Raw genomic sequence first — 20800 nt, 5'->3', positions numbered from 1 at the left:
GTTTCAACTTGGTTTTCGCCTGCGATTGTCTTAACATTTATGCTGATCCTCAATTCCTTGAATATTGGATTCATCAACACGTCTTGTAAGTTGAAATGTATATTAACGGATAACCTTAAAAACCTACACAATCACGAGCTCCACGGCTTTGTTCCTCAAGTGGATTTTCATGTAAACACACAATCTCGGTATATAATCGCAATGGTGTAAAATGTTGGAAAGATGATGGGCTGGGTGAAAGCGAAAATGTTGGTTTTCGGTCATTAGCCCTGCCTGCAAAAAAATATTGCATGAGGAATGAGGGAACCTGATCTCAAACAAAAAAAAATCTTCGACCTTCCTTTTCATTCTCAACTGGAAATGGGATGTGGAGTTGGAAATGCAAAGGAAGATGCAATGTCCCTTACTGTGCTTCCTGCAGCCTCTCACTGCAGGTTACTCGTGTGGTTATTTTAGATAGAAAAAGAGTTGCGCACGATCTGTTGTGACATCCTTGAAGTTTTGGACACCAACCTGATTCCATCTGCCACGACTGGGGAGAGCAAGGTTTTTTACTATAAAATGTATGTATGCCCACACACTTTATCTTTAACTGAAAAGTGGCAACTCTGCCATGCTCATCTCATTTTATTTCTCATAGTCATGGGATGAAGTCAAAACTACTTGCATATTCTGCCATACTTGAGCCCAGCTATGGTTCCTCCTTATTCTGTGTTAGCTTTAAAACGTATGTTAAAATATGACAATCCTGGTTAATCTAATAAAACTGCATGTGAATTGGATTAATGACTTGACAGCGAACCTGTAGATTCACCCAACTTCAGAGTTTTGTTGGCAACCGATGGTAATTTCCTGCTTTTATAATGCCACATGTTCCGGTACTTCTCAGAGTCTTCAAACTGGAAAAATATACGAACTCGAAATTTGAAAACTTCTCCCGCACGTAGAACACTTGTTCTGTTATTACAACAGCAAACAAACCTAAAACATTTTGTCATGAAATGTGATTGGCAGATGCTGACTTGTCCACACCCCTCCCTACCTTCCCCACCTCTGTCTGTTTTTGCCCCCTCCACTTGCCTTTCAGGAAGGGTGATTACCACCGATATGTGGCTGAGTTTGCAAGTGGAAATGATCGTAAGGAAGCGGCCGAGAACAGTCTTGTTGCCTACAAGGCTGCCCAAGACATTGCCATTACAGAGTTGCCACCGACTCACCCAATCAGGCTTGGGCTGGCGCTGAACTTCTCTGTCTTTTATTATGAAATCCTCAACACCCCGGAGAAAGCTTGCAGGTCTGTTTCGCTGTCTTGCTTATTAACCCAGCCGACCCTATCCCCGTCCTCCCTCTCAAATTCTGAATCCCATCATATTCTACCTTTCCTTTGCGCATGTTTATCCACCTTTTATTTACGTTTTTGAAAATATCCTCTTCCTGTGTATGGTACAATTCCAAACACTCCGTTATTTTACACATTTGTTTTACCTCGAAATCTTGCATTCCGTAAATTTGGCTTTTGAGTACGTGTACATAGCTGCACATAGTGTGATACCAGTTTCGCATATCATATGCTGTGGTCGATGCATACATATATCGGGTGATTTGTGCCTATTTTGTAACGATTAAAAAAAAATTGGCATGGGCAACCATGTCATATCGACACTACGACATCGGTTTTTGATTTTCCTTATGACTTGTCGACTACAGTTGTTGACATTTGGGAGGTGTACAGTGCTGGTATATAGAATTAAGAATTAGTGCGTGTGCATACTAGTGGGGAATGCTTCCACACTGAGCAACTACTCTGGGTGCATCCTCCATGCAGACTAATAAATGTCAGTGTATGTGTCAGTGTGTGTCCTCGATAACTCCCAAACCATGAAACCTTGTAGCTAAAACGTTGCATGCATACGAAGAAAACTTCAAGGAAGTGCAAGAGTGAAAATTGAATGTTTGGATGAATTAAAACACCCCTTTTGAAGATAATTAACGGCCTTATTTAATGATATCCTTCATCGGACACCATCCTCGGCTACCTCGCTCTCTGGAGTCTTCAGGCATATCCTGGGTTACCTCGCTGGGGTCTGAAGCTGCCATGTTTTTTGGCCTGCTCAACCATGCCTTGCCTTTGAACAGGCCGCAACGATTTCTTCATGATAAAGTTGTTGTTTTCACTTTCCTTATATTATCAAATGCCTGTTCATCATAGCTACGAGTTGCTGTATACATTGCTTTTGTAAGTACTATAGTTTTCAAATTAGGAGCTTGGAGTGATTTCATCCATTATATGATGCCATTTTCCACGATGTACTCTCTCGTACTAATTAAAGTACATCATCGAAATATGATTTCAGATTTGAGGATCGTATATTGTCCGGACTAAATAAGTGTCGTAATCTGTTGTGAAGTCTAATAATTTAAAGAAATAGCGAGTCCAAGAATGAAGCCGATATACCGATTTTACTTTAAGCAAGCAAGGCTATGTCCCTCCTCCTCCATATGCACACAAGAAAATGTGAAATTTCCAAAGCAATAAACTTATCTTTTTCTACTATTTGGAGAATTATATTGAGTGAACAAAAAATTTAGGAATGTGTCAAAATTAACCAGCTTCATTGAGCTTTATTAGGGTTGGGTAAATATGATTGAAATTTTGTGCGTAGCATTTTCTACGGCCGTTTTCCATGCTGAATCCGAATCCGGTTGAATTTTTTTTACCTCAGATACCCTTTGACCCCCAGAACCTTAATTTATTCAAAATGGCGGCCAAAATTTTACCATTTTTTCATGTTTTCCTTCTCTAATGTGACTAATAAGGCTTGTAATATATCATTTCATATGTTTTTCAGGTCAAGGAATATGCACTAATCACATTTTCAAATTGATTGGATGTTGCATAGGACTGAAATCAAGTAATTTAGGAAAAAGGAAGATGAAGAAAAAGAAAAATACTAGGCTATTGAATACTATACAAACTTGGAAAAAGCACAAAGGACCTTTGACCCCAGACAGTCTATATTTACTGAGTACACTATCGGAGAAAGAACTTCTAGCGGAAGTGACATATTCACGCTTAACTGCAGCCCCAGACATACGCCAACAAAGACGTGTGAAGGATGGAGCAGGGAAATTCCGCTCAAAAATTCAGTTTGACCGAGCTACACAACTCTATAAAGAATGCTATCAAACCCGATGAATCAGTGCAGGATAACATTAATGAACTTTTGTTGCCGGCACCGATGTGATCTCGGTCTTATGTTGATCTGAGAATGACAAAAACGGTTCAATTGTAGCAAAATATTGTGCGGTTTTCAAAAATTGTCTTTTAAAAATCATCAAATAGTTGCATAAGTGTCATTCTCGTATTTCCTGATCGGAAAAACCTATAAATTGATATATTACAAGCCTTATTTTCTCTCAAGTTGGTCAGAAATTCATAAAAATATCTTTTTTGTCGCCATTTTGAATTAATTAAAGTTCCGGGGGTCAAAAGTCATCAGAGGTAAAAAATTCCAACGTTTTCAGATTCAACATCGAAAATGGCCATAGAAAATGCTACGCGAAGACACTTAACCGAAAAAAAACCACTATTCACCCAACCCGAGCTATATGATTTAATACATTCACTGCGAGACCACACGCCCTGTCCCCCAGAGGGAATGCTTATACATAGCGTCTGCCAAATCTATGCCTCTATTTTCAGAGGTTTTGCGAGGTGCTCTTCAAGGAATCGCCGTAAATCTGGTGAAAAAGACGTTTTAAGATAAAGTTGTAACGTTTGCCCGGACCACAAACCAATGTACCATTTGACGCATGCACAAACGAGCAGGCAACATGGCGGATTAACTGCATTGCATTGTTTATTTCACGGGCGATTAAACTTTGCGATGTCTCCAGGGTTGGTCCACGTTGATCCAAAAAAAAAGTTGCTGTTTGTCATCATTTGAACAAATTCATTTAATTTCCTTCACTGCTGCAGGTGCAGTGAAGGAGGAGATTGGGACCATATTCTGTTCAGAGTATTGGTTCTACTTAAGCAGTCTCCATGGCTATTGGACACAATCCTGGATGGGTCGCTACTCCGAAACAGTATACCAGCATGCTGGCATTCATTTTGCCGACCTCGGAAGGATGATGGGCCGAGTTAACCCCACCCGGTATTGATTCAACAGCTAATCGGGATTTGAACTGGGACCTAAGGATCCAAAGCCCGCCACCCTAACCATTAAGCCAACACCAGCCATCTGGTGCAGTGAAGACTGGCTTTAAAGTTAAAGGGGCCCTACATGTGATGCAGCCACAGCCTGGCCAGTAGTTCCTTAACCATTTAATTGGAGCGCTTGCTTGAGTGCTTAAGCCACTTGCCGAGCGCCCTACAGTCGATAGTGGTACAGTTCGTGTTCTGATCGGGATGTAGATGTAGGGTTGGCAGTTGCTACAAGGTAGATGTACCTGATTTATACAGATTATATGATTCTCTTTCTGAGTTTCGAAGCCAAATATATTTGATAACACGCGATTTCCGAGCCATTTGCTGTATTCACGTGTTTCCTAAATTGGAGCCCAATTCCCCCCCCCCCATCACATGATGATTGCAGCAATGCCAACCCTCCCGATTTCATCGGGAGGCTTCCGAAAATTCACCCAAACTCCCGCCCTTACGATCACTATCCTTATCCTCCCGAAATTTTGATATTTTTGCACTGTTCACTAATCAGAATGTACTGGTATGAGAATTGAATGAAAAGCATCGTCTGCTGCGTATAGCATGTGGTAACTCCATAACGTTCGCTGCTACCAAATTGTACGTAAAAAATTGCAAATTCAAATGAGGAGCAGCGAAACATTGGGTCTGGATCTCGCTTATGCGATCATGCACTGAGATTTAGTGCATGCGGTTTGTGTGCAATACAGTGCATGCGGTATGTATGCACAGTGTATATGCATGCGATACGCTCACTGCATGCAGCTGGGCCCCGTACCAGCCCGGCGGTCGCGACCACCGTGCGGTGTTTAATTTAACAGCCGCTAGAGTTCTACGAGTCGCGCTGCAGCTGTGGAACATCGACTTCGAAGTTACCGATGCTTCAAGCCCTCGATGTTGATTACGAAATGGCAGAAAAGAAGCTTACGAAGACCAAGAAATGGTCTCAGAAGTACAAGACTGAATACAGTCTCCAATACCCGTGTATTCGAAAGTCTGAAAGAGGAATTCATCATGCGTATTGTACAGTATGCAGCGTTGATATTTCAGTTGAGCACGGAGGTCGCGATGATATTCGGAAGCACGTTGGAAGCAAACGGCACACAGACATTGCAAAGGAGAGATCTTCGAGCACGAGTACCGGTACACTTCTGAATTATTTCACCAAACAAGGGACAAGCGAGGAAGAGGATGTTACCCGAGCGGAACTTCTCTTTAGTGGATTTATTGTGGAACATAACTTGCCCATATCAGTCTCAGATCATGCTGGACCTCTATTTCAAAAGATGTTTCCAGATTCAAAAGTTGCTTCAAAGTATGGATGTGCAAGAACAAAAACTTGCAAGATGTGCAAGATGTGCAAGAACAAAAAATAAAATAAAATAAAATAAAATAAAAAAAAAACAAGAACAAAAAGCAAGAAAAAAAAAAAAAAAAAAAAAAAAAGAACAAGAACAAAGAAGAAAAAAAAGAACACTGGTCAACAATTTTTTACTTTCTGAATGTTGTCTAGATTTCTACAAGTGAATTAGGGTATTCTGGCACTGCTGAATCAGGAAATGGCATCCGTTTCTCTCCATCAGGTCAGGTTTTTGTGCTAAGTTGATTTGAAAAAATCAGATCTTGTGACAAAATCAATTACATTTTTGTGGCATTATCAGCTGATTTTTGTCAACACATATCATCCTAAACATGTTTTTAAGAAAAAAAAATGTTTTGCCAACAACATTTATTGATTACATGATAGAAACATCGATTACTGTCATCTGAATGGTGGGCATTGATAAAGGTAAGTACAAGTAAATTGCATGTTGCGTCACCACTGTTCAAACTTCAGGGCTTGAACTTCCGTTTCTTGAACTCCTGGAATGTTCAGCGGCAGGAGGTCTCTCTTCAGATTCCAACAGTAGTCAGCCATCATGACTGCGTCCCAGCGACCCTGATACCTGGTCTCCATCTCCTTCATGTCCTGATGGAATCTCTCCCCCTGCTCGTCACTCATTGAACCCAGGTTCTCAGGAAACCGGTTCATATGTGAAAATAGGTAGTGCATCTTGATGCTCATGTTGCAGCCCAGGTTTCTGAAAGCAGTCAGCATGTTGTTGACAAGTTCTGCGTAGTTTCTGGCCTTATTGTTGCCAAGAAAGTTCTTCACTACCAAAACAAATGTCTTCCACGCTTCCAGTTCCACTTCATTCATTGAGTTTTTGAACTCTGGATCTCTGATAAGCTGACGGATCTGAGAACCATCAAAGATGCCAACTTTCAACTTCTCCATGGTCAATCCTGGAAAAGCCTGGCACAAGTAAGTGAAGCAGTCACCATCTTTGTCCAGAGCCTTGGTGAACTGCTTGATTAAGCCGAGCTTGATGTGCAGCGGTGGGAAGAGTATTCTGTCTCTGTCCACCAGAGGGTCGTTGATGACGTTCCTTTCTTTGCATGGCACCAATTCCTCCCGCACAGGCCAGCCCCTACTCGTGTAATGCTGAGCACGGGCCCTACTATCCCACATGCACAGACAACATGGGTACTTGGTGAAGCCAGACTGTTGTCCCAACAAAAGTTCACCATCTTCAGGTCAACACAAATAAACCACTTATGCTGATCATAACCAATTTTCTCCAGCACGTACTTCACCGCTTCATACTTCTCCTTCAGTGTAGTCGAGTGAGCGATGGGTACAGAGGCAAACTGGTTGCCGTTGTGTAGCAGAACACATTTCAGTGATCGCTTGCTGCTGTCAATGAACAGTCTCCAATCTTTGGGTTCATACTGTGGCACTCCAAGCTTGAGCAGAAGCGCATGTCATAAATTGGCGCATGTAGGTATTGTACATTCTTCAGAGTTCGTTATTTCAAGAAATACAACTTTTTTGTATCACATTATTACAAAATCTGCCCCATTAACTTTAGTTTTGATCCACGAACTTTATGCTTTGCCTCACCAATTTTTGGAAGATTTTGAGGTTTTATGACTTCAAACTGATCTCTTTTCGACATAATCACCTAGAACTATCGTACCTGAATACTTCTTGTCATTAAAATAATTATTTCCAATTAAAACAATTATTTGACATGACATTTTACCCCCACCAACTTCTTCTAAAATGCTCCACACATGCGTACATGTGAACAAAAATGTAAAACGACATGTGGCCATATCTCAAAAACTTGACCTGATTGAACAAAACTAATGTGAGTTTTGGATTCAGCGCATCAGATTCGTCCTAAATCAGCTTAAAAAATGCAGACAACAAATTTGTTGTTGACCAGTGTAATTGGTGAGTTGTCAAATGTTACTGCTTCATCTATTGCCGATATTGCTAGACTAGCTCCATTTAGCCTAGCTACAGACGGTAGCAATGACAGTGGTGAGGCCCAGCTATATCCTGTCCTGATTTCGTACTATGACAACAGTGCTGGGATTGTGAAGCAAGGTTTGCTAAGTTTGCCTGCGTGCAAACAAGATTCCACTGGAGAAAACATTTTCAAACTGCTTGATCATGAGTTCAGTGACAGGAAAATTCCGTGGCGAAATTGTTTCCTTTTGTGCTGATAATGCCTCTGTCATCGTGGGCAAGCACAAAGGAGTCGCTGCTTATATCCACAAACAAAATCAGAGTGCAACATCATGGGATGCCCTTGCCATATGATGCACAATACGGTAAGAAGGCGGCTCAGGCCTTACCCATTGAATTAGATGACTTTCTCATCGATATTTACTACTACTTGGACAAAAGTAGTAAACGCGTCAAAGGAGTGAAAGCACTGCAAGAACTCTGTGATGCCCCGACACACAAGATTCTGAAGCATGTCGCAACAAGGTGGCTGTCCCTTGGTCAGTGCCTAGACAGGCTGATTGAACAGTGGGAGCCACTTCGCCTCTTCTTCAAAGAAGAAGTACGAAGAAAAAATGCAACCAACTGTAGCCAAGACTCTAACAACGAGCAAGAAGGACGGCACTGTATCTACTGCCAGTACTGGCACTGCAGGATCAAGCACTCGTGGAGCAGCATTCACCACTACCACTGCAGTATCTGCTGCGAAGAAGACAGCAGGGACAGCACCAAAACCAATGCTGAGAGCAGGTAGCATCACCGGCCCTTCATCACGTTCATCTACAAAGCAGATTCCTTCAGAGTCGAGAAAGACTGTGATAGTCCCATCTACAGGCAAAGAAGGACCCAAGTTAAGTTCTGCTTTTGCCAAATCACTTGATAGAAGCTCAGCAAAACCTTCGAATCAGAGGTCTTCTTCCTTGGCTGCACCTACCTCAAGCTCTCTCCTCAAACGTAAAATTGGATCTGGTACTACGAGTCTGACCTCTTCTGCTGGCAGTAAACGCAAGTGTGATCGCCCTGCGGCTAAGTGTACTACGAGTTCTACAACTAAAGCGCATCTTCCTCAAACACTGTGCAGGAATCTAGAGAAAAACGTGTCAACAGGATGTTCTTGTCTCCACAAACAAAACTCTATTGTTTCTTCCTTCGATATGCTAACAAGCTTTTTGAGAAGGGGAATCTTCTGCTCCAAAGAGACAGAACCCTGTATTCATCTCCTGCACGGAGAATTGAATGGTCTTCTGAAAGATATCTTCGTATGGTTTTTGAAACCATCGGTGTCATCGGTTGCTCTGGTAAATGTACCCTTCTCTGACAGAAATCATCAGAAGAATGATGAGGACCTCATGATTGGGAACGATGCCAAACTGTATATAAGGGAACAAAGGAGTCTCAAGAAATCCACCTTCACTCTGAGTGAGTCAGACATCCAAGGTTTCTTCAGTGCAGTTCGCTCATATTATGTGAAAGCCTGCAATTATATCTTCAAAACCTGGCCGCTAGAATGATGAATTAGCCAAGCATGCTCAGGTGCTGGATGTTAAGCTACACCAAGAAGTGGGGTTTGACTGTGTGGAGTTTTTCATCAAGAAATTCCCCTGTCTGTTCAGTGGCGGTGATAGTGACATAGACAGTCTTGAGAGTGAATTCGCTCACTACCAGGCAGACGCCTCCATAGCTACAATTGCTTCTGAGACAGTGAGAGTGGATGAGCAGTGGCATCGGATTTCACAGCTCACAGATCCCTGCACTGGTGCCAAGAAGTATCCTAATTTGAGCAAAGTGATGAAGGGAATCTTGGTCATTCCTCATTCGAACGCATCATGTGAGCGGGCACTCAGTCTTGTACGGAAGAATCATACTGAATTTCGTCCCAATTTGAGTGTCAAAACCCTGGAAGCTCTCTTAATTGAAAAACTAGCTCATAACACCCCTTGCTACCAGAGAGAATACAGCAAAGACATAATCAGAAGGGCTAAAAGAGCCACACAGCTGTCACTCAGCAAAGCTGCCATGGAAAAAGCAAGCAGCAGTAGTACCAGCCAGTAAGGTAAGAAAAATATTGCTTCTTTTGTGCTTTTTTGTTAATCTTTGATTGTCCCCTAACTTACTAATATTAACATACATGTAACATTAAAAAGTGCACAATTTTCCCCTTTTTTTGTTCAAAAAGTGGGAATTCTTAACATGTTAAATGCTCCAAAATAGGGCTCAGAGGGCACTAGAGAGCATCTAGAACCCCAGAGCTTCCAGGGCCCTAAGGCGGGCCCTGGACCCCGCCGCAAGGGTCGAGCGCTCCGCGCTCGAGATGTGCGCTTCGCGCACATTATTTGGTGTCGGTTGAAAATCCTCCCTAATTCTGATTTCCAAAAGTTGGCATCTCTGTGATTGGCAGCTGTTTATAAACATTAATGTTTCTATGCACATCTCCCTGAAATGTCTATCACACAATGTTTCTTTTTAATTTTTCAAATTAAGTTTTATGGGTGAAATATGGGTGAAATCTACCCAAAGTTTTTGGGTTGTCTAAAGTCCGTACTGTCGTCAGTAATCACACTAACTGTAATCTGCCGATTCCTGAAGAACTGCCGTTATTGGTGTGTGCGTGCGTGCCTGTTTTCGTGTTTCATAAAGCATAATATTTTCTCTATAACTCCCTTCACCCCCACTTAATACAGAGCAGCGCCCTCCCTACACATCTTTCTGTCTCTCCTCTCTCCAGACGTGTCCGGATTGGAATTTGCCTCCAGACGGTATTTATAGTACTAGTACGTGCCCGTAAAAATAAATAAATAAATAAACCACACAGGCCGTTTCTTCGCTCTCACGTGCTCGTACGTGCGTGACCCGGAAGTTCGATATTATTCGCAGTTACGATTATTCGCAATTTATTTTTAATACCCAATTATTCAATTAGCGCCAGCGTATTTTACCTTTTCGCAATGTCGTGGCAAGGAAAAACAAAAAGAGAAGAGAAGAGAGAGAAAAAAAATTACTTCCTGGTTTGGAGCATACCAGCACTCTGATGCTCCCGAAATTTATACACCGTCTAATATGAAAACGATCATAACTTGGGCCATTGTGTTTATAAATGCGCATAAGAAATCGAGAAATTATTAGAATACACGAAGTCATCACTCTCCGGAAGCCCGTACGTTGTAACCCGTAATGGGGAACGTGGCTGTGCTTCCCTTCCCCATCGGCCACGCCCACGCAACAACGTGTCTTCCCATTGGTTTGGTAAATAAATGGCCATAACTTGGGAAGCACTTGTCCGATTAATATCAAACCTTGAAAAGGCACATCCTCAGGTCCCCAGCAATATACCTGGCAAGTTTTAATTAGATCGGACCTGAGGTTGTCGAGAAACAGCGGTCACACACACACACACACACACACACACACACACACACACACACACACACACACACACACACACACACACACACACACACACACACACACACACACACACACACACACACACACACACACACACACAGAGATTGCTGGAATTATAGATAGATGACTGGTAGAAAATGGATTTCAGACATTATTTTGTTTCCATCTTCACTGTTATTCGAGGCAGAAACATTTTGATGAAACTGTATGAATCGTAATTAACGCTCCACAGCGCATCGGCCTTCCCTTCCTCCACCCCTTCTCGCTCCCTCTCCCTCCTCTCTCTTTCCCCCTATACCTTCTCTCCCCCCCTCTTGTTCTCTCCCTCTCCCCCTCCCCTTTAGTATACCTATCAGTTAAGCGATGGGTGCTATTTGCTCGTAATAAATATAAGCTTTATATATTTACCCCGTGCATGCGAAGTGAAAAGTGTGGTTTAGCAATGGTTCGTTTGTCTGTCTGTCTGTCTCTGTCTTTTTGTCTACAAATGTCATTTTATGATCGAGGAACAACCTGATTTCAAATGAATGTTATTTTGAACACTACTCGGAAAATGAACCTGCAGTTTACCAGTATTTTTGCTCTGAAGTTGTCCCAATTGCACAGGAGAGATCTTTTCTTTTTTTTCTCTCTCTCTCTGTCTGCCTGTCTGGCAGTCGACCAAAATTGAAAATCATTCTAAACAGGAAACTTACTGTTTTTAAGGATGTCATAAAGGACACAAACAGGCACGAATAATTAATGTAACATGTTAAATAAGTGGTGTAAAAGACGCTGCATCAACGGCGTTGAACGTCCAAAAAATAATTCTACAACCTTTAAAATCTTTATTTTATTTCCATGCAATTACATACTACACGATAACACAAATCGCTTTTTTGGCACTTTCATAGACCTTTTGTTTCGCAGTACTTGGACAAAATATTATGGTATTTTACATCATCTCAACCAATCAAATTGGCCGCTTGCGGATCTCGCGCATGTCATTTTTATTTTTTATTACTTTGGGTAAGGTGATCTATGATCTTGAGTTGCATGAGGCCATTGTGTTATGTGGAAACTTGCATTCAGGTGTTCTGCACATCCTTTGTGCCAAAAAGGCACTTGGAGTAAATTCTGGAACAGTCCTTCAACAATTACATTGTCGGTTCCATTTGTTTTTGTTTGTTATCTTGCCAAAACGAAGTTTTTGCAAGATATGTTAGTCAGCTTGTATGTTTTTTATTTTATTTTATTTTTTTGTCTGTAATCACGTTTAAAAAATTCTGCAGAGCACAGTTATCATTGGAAATTTTTGTAACTTCGCATATCAGAGGCCTATAGAGGTCCCTTTCAGCGCATACAATTTTGAAGGTCAAGGTCACTTTGTCGCAAATCAGGGGAGTCGACGAAACCCTTATTTTTTGAGTAATTTTGATCGGATCGTCTTCAAACTTCATGGGAATATAGTTCATGGTCTGGCGCTTAGCTGATTAATTTTTGGTGGCGATTGGCCTTGACCTTCATGGTTAGCGCCTCAGGTCAAACATATTTGACCCCAAGGTCAAATTTTCAAGTTTTAGGAACCATATCGTGTAGTACCTCAAATTGAACACCTCGATGAGTGCTTTCTAGATATGTCAAGCTTGAGACATTATGACGTCATTTGGTGACGTTATGAGGCAAAAGCATATTTTTCATGGTTACTCTGTAGAACAATTCTCATCGGAATCTCTCGTAGGCAGATATTCCTCAAGGAGTCGCTCCTGGTGGATAGCAGCTCTGTTCACCTCAGCATGACCTTAAAGAAGTCACACGTGGTCACCTTTTGGCAAGATACGGGTCACCCTGCGGGTGACATTGGTTTATTGCTTGTTTGTTTTTTAATGGTGGAGAGTGTATTTGCTGAACTGAATCCTTTTTTTTCCATCTTCACATCCTCCAGGCTTGCTAAAGTAGCTTTTGATGATGCCATCGCAGAGTTGGATACTTTGAATGAAGACAGCTACAAAGATTCCACACTCATCATGCAGCTGCTGAGGGATAACCTCACGCTGTGGACCTCTGACATGCAGGCTGATGGTGAGATGGAGAAAGTAATGTATTTGATGTTTAATTGATTTTTGCTATAAATGGGGCTTTTTATGTTAAATTTTTTATTTTATTCAGTGTTTCGAATTATTAGACAGTACACTGCCGTGGCCAAATATATTGGCACCCTTGCACTTTTTTCAAATAACTCACAATTTTCTTGAAAAAATAAGAGGAAATTGATGAAAGTGTTTGTTCTCCACAATTCTTTATTTCACTGTTAATATTGCAGAACCTTTGTTTTTGATTCAGAACTTAATATATCCTTTTAAATCAGAAAATAAAAAGAAATGGCATTGACAAAATTATTGACACCCTCAACTTAATGTTTGGAAGCACAGCCTTTGGACAAAATAACTGCAGTGAAGTGCTTCCTATAGCCATGAACGAGCTTCCTACACTTCTCGACTGGCAGTTTAGCCCACTCTTCTTGTGCAAACTGCTCCATTTCTCCCAGATTTGAAGGGTGCCTTACTGCCTTCTCCTCACTGCTATTTTCAGATCTCCCACAGGTGTTCAATGGGATTTAGATCTGGACTCATTGCTGGCCACTTCAGAACAGTCCAGTGTTTTGTCTTAAACCATTCCTAGGTGCTTTTTGAAGTGTTTGGGGTCATTGTCCTGCTGCAAGACCCATGACCTTCAACAGACCCAGATTTCTGACACTGGGTTGAACATTGCACTCCAAAATGCCTTGGTAATCTCCTGATTTCATGATGCCATGCACACATTCAAGGCACCCAGTGCCGGAGGCAGCACAGCAACCCGAAAACATCACAGAACCTCCTACATGTTTGACTGGAGGGACGGTGTTCTTTTCTTTGAAGGCTTCATTTTGTTTTCTGTAAACGTAGAGATGATGTGCTTCACCAAAAACTCGAATTTGGTCTCATCCGTCCACAGGACATTCTCCCAGAAGGATTTTGGCTTGTTCAGGTGTGTTTTGGCAAACTCCAGTCGGGCTTTCTTATGTGTCTCTCTCAGCAGTGGGGTCTTCTTGGGTCTCCTACCATACCTTTCATTGAGTTGGCAACAGATGGTGCAAGTTGAAACTGTCGTATCTTGTCTCTGAAGGTCAGCTTGAATCTGTTTGGCAGTTGATCGAGGTGTTTTCTCCACCATTCGAACAATCTTTCACTGCAACCTTGATCAGGTTTTCTATTACAGCCACTTCCAGGGAGGTTGGCTACAATGCCATGGGCCTTAAACTTCCTTGTCACATTGTGTACGATGGACACAGGAACATCAATGTCTCTGGAGATGGACTTGTAGCCTTGAGATTGTCCATGCTTGGCTACAATCTTGTGTCTGACCTCCTCAGACAATTCTCTGGTTTTCTTTCTTTTCTCCATGCTCATTGCAGTGCACACAGTGACACAAAACAGCAGAATGATTCCTTTTCTCTATTCAAACTGGTTGAATGAGTGATTTTTTTTTTATTACAGGCATCTGCAACTCACCACAGATGGGTTCACTTCCTAAGTGAAGGAGAATCACCTGCTTGAAATCTAATTATTTCGATTAACTTCTAAAAGGTGCCAATAATATTGTCTGGGCCATTTTAGGATTTCTGTGTGAAGTAAGCCAAGATTTAGTAATTTTTTTCAGCTTTGTTTTGTTCAACTGCAAACCAAAGAAATACATTTGTGGATACCAAAAGATTTTTAAATTTCAACAATTTTCTGGAATAAATGGTGCATTATTTGAAAAAAAGTGCAAGGGTGCCAATATTTTTGGCCACAACAGTATTTGTGAAGGTTGTTTTAAGAGTGCTTGTATCCACAACACAACAAACTGTTGTCGATTTGGGACTATGAAGCCAAAACCAATGCTTGCCAAAATGCCATGCTTGTCTTGGTAAAGGCTAGTATCCATGTCAGCAGATAAGGTGAACTGATTTTTATCAACTATAAGTTGATAAGAATGTGTTGACCGCAGTGGAAAGTGAGATGTGGCTGATATTTGTCCTTCGTTGGAGCAAAAACAGAACGAAAGTTTCAAAGAAATTCCCATTTTGTGCTGATTTTTTTGGGTTGGATGGAAAAAGTGGGGAGGGGTGGGGGGGTGTGCAGTTGGTTAGCGCCATGTTTTGTTTCCAAATAATTGCACGAAAGGGCCTTTGACAGTATGGAAACGAATGGTATGCAAGCTAAACCTCACCTGAATCATTAACTTCAGATATATGGACACATCAAAGTGAAGCAACAGCAGAACAGTGACCCAAAAACTGCAGAAAAGAAATAGCAAACTCAGGATTGAAAGAGCTGTTGGACAGTGATGGTTTCCCTAAAATTGCTTTGCTTGTTTTGGAGTATTCCAACAGTTAAACTGGGATGATACCGAGGAAGGAATATCGACTGAGCAAGACAAAAACCCCCAACAACTTACAGGTGACAGTTTTTATTTCAAAAACGCTGAGAAATATGATTGAAGAGCTCACGCTGTAGTCAGATCGAAATAAAGGAATCTGACAGAGAAAGATCGTGTTCAGCATCGATGTTGGAATTTTTAATTCGTATTGCAAAATTAATGAAACCAGCAGTTCCATTTACCGAGTCGAACTCGTAAAGTTGAATGTTTATACCTTTGACGGAGTGGAGAGGTATTGGGAGAGCATTTTAAAAAGCCAACTACCTTTTATATCTCCAAAAAGTATCCCATCAACCCATAATGATTTGCAGAGAAGAGATTTACCTTGAGACCTTCATCCTTGCAGTGGACTGGAACAGGCAAGTCATCGTAATTAGTCGAAGTCAAAAAATTGTGGACTGTCCAGAACTGACTAAAATTAAAGTCTAAACCTCACAAGTTTCAAACTTCAAGCTCGTCATGCTTTACAGGCAGGTTGCTACATTGAGGATGCTGTCTATTGGTGCGAATGTTGTCAGCTGACTTTTCTGCTGCCATTCATTTGTTGTTAGTTGAAGATCACATGCTGCAGTTCAAATTGAATTTTACATCCCTGATTTCATGGTGGAGGTTGTGGGGTTGGGGGAGAAGAAGGGAAGGGGTGGTAGATGACAAATGCATCAATGTCAAAGTGGCATTTCCAGAAACGAGGTAACCAGCAGCTGGGCAGTGCATACACGTGGCATTTTGTGATCTTGCACACACCTTCCTCGCACTCACCCATGTATTTGCTCAGGATGTTTTTCAAGATGGTGTGAGGGCTCTGCCAGTAATATTAATTGCTTCATGGCACCACCGTTTGATTTCACCCATTGTATTTAGGCTTTCACTACCTCCTCAGGTTCAAATAAATGCCTTTTTCCACATTCTTATCTATTTCACTTAACTTTGTGCTTTGCAATTTCCCAGTGTGTTGGATTTACTCAGTTGGTTGTCTTGGTTTCTCAGCAGGGAATTTTTTTTCTCACACTCTTCCTTCCATTCTTTTGTTTTTTTGCAGCAGATGCTGAGGCTACGGAAAGCAAGGAGGAAACTCAAGTGGAGAGCGAGGAGAAAGATTAGGAAATGGTTGGGGGGAGGGAGGGTATTGATCTTTAAGAAACACAGCCAGCTGTCTGCAGACACTTTGTCCCCACCCTGATATCCATCTCACAGTGATCCCTAGTATGTTCCCCTATAAAATCTTACCACCCCATAAAAGCAAGTCGTCACTTTAAATCAACTTCCCTATATCTCGTTCCCTCCCCACCCCCTTTTTTATCCTTTCTGTTCCCCTCAACCCTACAAAATCCATTTCACTTGGTCTCATTGAAGTTGGCATCACCTTTTACATAGTTTTTCCCTCAATTTACATTATTCTGACCATCATAACATCTGATTGCCAGCCACATCGAAGGGGAAATGAAAACGTGACAGACAGCCATAATCCCAATATTAAGTGATATTTTGTTTGAGCTTCTTGAGTGTCATTGCCTTGCTTTTTACTATTGGCAAACCCTTCCCCACACGTTTATCTGTGCTCCTTCCCTCTCCCATCTTGCCACTGTCTGTCTGGTTCTGGCTATGGAATTTGGGAATTTTTTTTGTGGCTCTGCTGGTTTTTCCTTTAAAGTTCCGTTTTGTCGAGCTGGCTGTGTGGTTTTTCTCCCTTGCACACCCCAATTGTCCTTCCAAATAAACAACCCACCCAAAACTAAGCAAAAAGCAAGTAAAACAGTTGGTTTCTAGGTTGTTTGATGAACATGCTTTACAAAAACAAACATAGGTTTCCAAATTTATTGAGAATAAATGAAATGAAAAAAAATTAACATTACCCCAATGAAGAGGCTCACTTCCAAGGACAATTTCTACAAATTACATCAGGGAATACTTTTAGGTGAAACATGGTGATTGCCTCATGATGGTTTAAGAACCCTTGACCAGAGATTGCAGTCGTATCTCTAATTTTGAGAAGGCTGGTCATTAACTTGGGAGAAGGATTTCTGGCCAAATCCCCCACCCCCCCCAAAGGTCAGACTCTGGGAAAGGTGTTTGCTGGAGCTTCTTGGCCTATCAGCTTTAACTTATCAGGGCAGATATTTTGAAACTGACCTGCTGCTGTCTGAAAGCAATCTTCAACTTTTGAGTGCACAAGGCCTTGAGCTAGAGTGTCATGTAATATGGTGACTGGACTGGTGCTGTTGTTTTCCACCTTGCCCCCCCTCCCCTATTTTGAGGCCATCAGTGTCTGTTAATCCTGAGCTGTCAGGGTCTGCTTCTTCCGAACTGCAGGGCAGGTTGGTGGCCTTGCAGTTTTTTTACTAGCTATCTTCTCGTATTGCTCCTTTTGCCATCCTCTCCACCTCACCCCTCCAGCTCAAACATGTTTGCCAGAAAGCGTTCCCCTCAACTGCAAACTGTTCCCCTTTCATACCCCCTCCCCCCCTCATTTGTAGAACTGTCTTCTTGAGTCGGTCAAGCTTTTTCCTACAGGGTTTTTTCCTCACTTCCACTTCATGGTCTCATTTTCACAACCAAGTTTATTACACCTGTTAAGACCATGTCCCACCCTTCTGCAATTCATCTCTGTGCTGTGGTGCATGTTTGTGATCCAGCTTTTCCCTTTACCTCCCGATGGTCTACTCTTCTGAACCTTGCTTCCTGTATTAAAAAAATAACATTAAAATGGCTGAAAAAAAACCCCACTGTGCATGAGCTTCAAGTCTATGAAATGACAATAAGTGAAGTAAAAGCTGCTTGAATCTTGATTGTCCATTACTCATGAATCTACAATATATTAGTCTGATCAGATGAGATAAACATTAGATTTTATCCAAAAGTCAGTGTTTGCTGTGCATCTCATGTATTTTGCCAATCAAGGGTAAAGTACAAGATGAGGTTTGCTCCATAAAAGGATAAATACAAGCTCAGCAACAGTTAATCCATCAAATAAAGGCACTTTGTACAGTTCCTGTAAATTATAGGATTGCTTTATTTTCATGGTTGATTATACAAATGTTACACCAGCTTGGGACAGTCAGTTCAACCAGTAAATTTAACAAGCACATGATTGACATTAATTCCTCAACACAAGCAACGCAAACCCTTTACACTTTTCTTTTTTTCAAACACCCCTCTTCTGACCGCCGCAGCTCAGCAAACAGGCAATTCAGGTACCCCAACTCTTTTTCCAACTCCCTCCGCTTTTCCCTCAATTCTTCCCTGCGCTGTTCCTCACACCGCAGTATTCGCCTCAGCTCTTCACGCTCTTTCTGTCTCCTCTCACGGTAGCGTAGTGCAGCTCGTTGGTTTTGCTCTCTTTTTCGTTCTCTCCGCCATGCCCGGGTCGAGAGTTCCTGGGAATTGGTGCTTGGATTGTGGGCCGTGGTTTTACCTGCCACCGCCTTTTTGCAGTCACGCTGCTCACTTGCCTCAAGCGGTTTACATTCCTGCAATACCTCACAGCCACTCTGCTCAACGATACCCCAGCTTCCATTTTCCTCTTTCACTCTAATCCAGCACCCGCTCCAAGTGTTTGCCTCGACCCACTCTCCATCATCTATCAGCTCGCCCACGCAATCACCACACTGCGCAGACTCCCACAGCAAGGGCAGCTCTTTCCCCAGATTTTCCAACTCTAAGTTTTCCAATTCCCCGTAATCGTCCAGATGTCCCAAATCCTGCAGATCCTGCAACTCTTCCAGATCACCAAGTTGGCCCAGTGCAATATCCAACCAATCAGCATTCATGTTGTGTTCTGAAAAAAAAAACAATGGGGACATCCTTTTTTTTATTAAAGCAGGTGGTCCAATACTGAATAAATTCCTACTAAATAAGGGAATTTTCGTTTTTCACCCATTCATCATATATTCCAGATAGCTCCCTGTAATCATTGCTCACACACACACACACGCAATGTCTACCATTTTGTTTTGAAAATGAAAGCAAGCCACTGGCCTGATGCATTCCATTGTAGCCTTACATCTTTAATATAAAGCTCGCATCATTACCCCAGAAATTTTAATTTATCAATTTTTTATTCAATGTTCACATATAACCAATCATCTCACTGCAGTACCATCAGTTTTTGTTTTTGGGGATTGCAAACCATTACTCAACCCACACAGAAAAAAAAAAGGTTAACTTTTCCGATCACAGCCTCCCACAAGCACGAGTTACCACAAACCTGAAGCGTCACATTCACTGCCCCGAACCTCCGGCATCAATTTCCCTTGGTCCACTTCCTTGAAAAGGCCCTCTTGCTGATAAACACCACCCCGACTTGCCCAATCACCCCATGGGCTCGAAAGTGTGCGAGCCATTGCCAATCACCCCCTGTGGGCAAATTCCACTGAAAGTGGAATAAAAACCGGTCCAAGGTTGCAAAGACGAAGAAAAAGCTAATGGAGGTAGAATTTGGGTTTGAGAAGTCTTTGGTCTGTGTGGTCGATGATACAGGGGTTGGGAGTTTGGATGAGGCCCGATTCCAGGGTCTCGCAGGGCAGCCGGAGCTGCAAAAAATCTTGAAATTCCCCTAAAGAAAAAAAGAAAAACAGCTTTCAATACAGAACAGTACAATGAAATGATCCAGATCAGAGGGAAGGAAGGAAAAACTTTATCTCAAGAGAATGCACATCTTGGAATAAATAAATAAATAAAAATATCACACTCATCACTGGCTTGCTGTACATCAACATGTAATCAAAATAGTTCTACCAAGTCAACTCAACCTAACATCTCACAAAGTAATTGAAAAATAGCTCAAGCAATTCTTGTGATCCCAATTTACAGGATAAATCTTTACAAAAAAAAAAAAAAACTACTATTAAAGTTCTTGCTAAATTAAATCCCAAAATTCAATATGAGGGGACAATAAAACCCATCACTGAACAGGCTTGATACAATGCTGGTGGAGTGCGTTAAAAAGGTGACACGTGGCACACTCAGACTCACGCCATTGCTGCCGCGCCTAGATCGCCATTGTCACTGCTTGGAAGAGTGAAGAAACTGAGAACTGGAAGAACAAGGCAAGCTGTCCGTTGAAGAACTCAGAAAAAATGCGATCGAAGCCAAAGCTTTTCATAAACTTCAAACATAAAATATTAAAATTAATAAAATAAGTTTTTCTTATAAAAAAAAAAAGAAGCAGAAACCACAAAACTACTTTTGAACGGCGAAAGCGTCACCTCCGCGAAGCCTGCACTTACTTTTATAGCAACGCGGCCTGCTCACTCACCACAGCGCGTATTCATCCGCTCATGATGACGTATTTTCCATGAAGAGTAAAAATAATTCCCACAAACGAATGACCGAACCGTTGGAAATGGGATGTTCAAATAGTCAATTATGGTGAGGTAAACGATTCCATCGTCTCTCGTGATCTGCAAATAGATATT

General features: G+C 41.7%; 2 protein-coding genes across 3 annotated transcripts in view; one reads left to right on the top strand and one right to left on the bottom strand.

Annotated features, from left to right (window-relative positions):
• Positions 1-18172, top strand: part of LOC147034376 (14-3-3 protein epsilon-like) — a 58191-nt gene extending 40019 nt beyond the window's left edge. Inside the window, exons 3-6 of one of the 2 annotated variants that reach the window (XM_085881853.1) lie at positions 457-563; positions 1088-1294; positions 12871-13007; positions 16429-18172. In XM_085881853.1, coding sequence (XP_085737979.1) covers positions 457-563; positions 1088-1294; positions 12871-13007; positions 16429-16487 — 510 coding nt within the window. In that variant the 3' untranslated portion in view covers positions 16488-18172. Of the gene's footprint in view, positions 1-456; positions 564-1087; positions 1295-12870; positions 13008-16425 lie in introns of both variants that reach the window. The other variant, XM_085881847.1, reaches the window with a different exon arrangement.
• Positions 18173-18378: 206 nt separating this feature from the next.
• Positions 18379-20599, bottom strand: LOC147034375 (uncharacterized). Its single transcript, XM_085881834.1, has 3 exons — positions 20358-20599; positions 19591-19938; positions 18379-19161 (listed from the first exon to the last, which is right to left on the bottom strand). The coding sequence occupies exons 2-3, from the start codon at positions 19724-19726 to the stop codon at positions 18512-18514; spliced, it is 786 nt and encodes a 261-aa protein (XP_085737960.1). The 5' UTR covers positions 19727-19938; positions 20358-20599; the 3' UTR covers positions 18379-18511.
• Between the last annotated feature and the right edge of the window lie 201 nt (positions 20600-20800).

This window comes from Eptatretus burgeri, chromosome 1, assembly GCF_056783735.1.
Source record: "Eptatretus burgeri isolate ZD-2024b chromosome 1, Ebu_testis_v1, whole genome shotgun sequence".
In the NCBI taxonomy this organism is placed as follows: domain Eukaryota; kingdom Metazoa; phylum Chordata; class Myxini; order Myxiniformes; family Myxinidae; genus Eptatretus; species Eptatretus burgeri.
Note: the sequence above shows the minus strand (reverse complement) of the source record. Positions and strands in the feature narration are given on the sequence as shown.

Coding starts and splice junctions, on each gene's coding strand:
- LOC147034375 (XM_085881834.1), bottom strand. CDS start 19,726: ATGGCTCGCACACTTTCGAGCCCATGGGGTGATTGGGCAAGTCGGGGT. Junction 19,162..19,590: donor CAGTGAATGTGACGCTTCAG/GTTTGTGGTAAC, acceptor TTTTTTTTTCAG/AACACAACATGAATGCTGAT.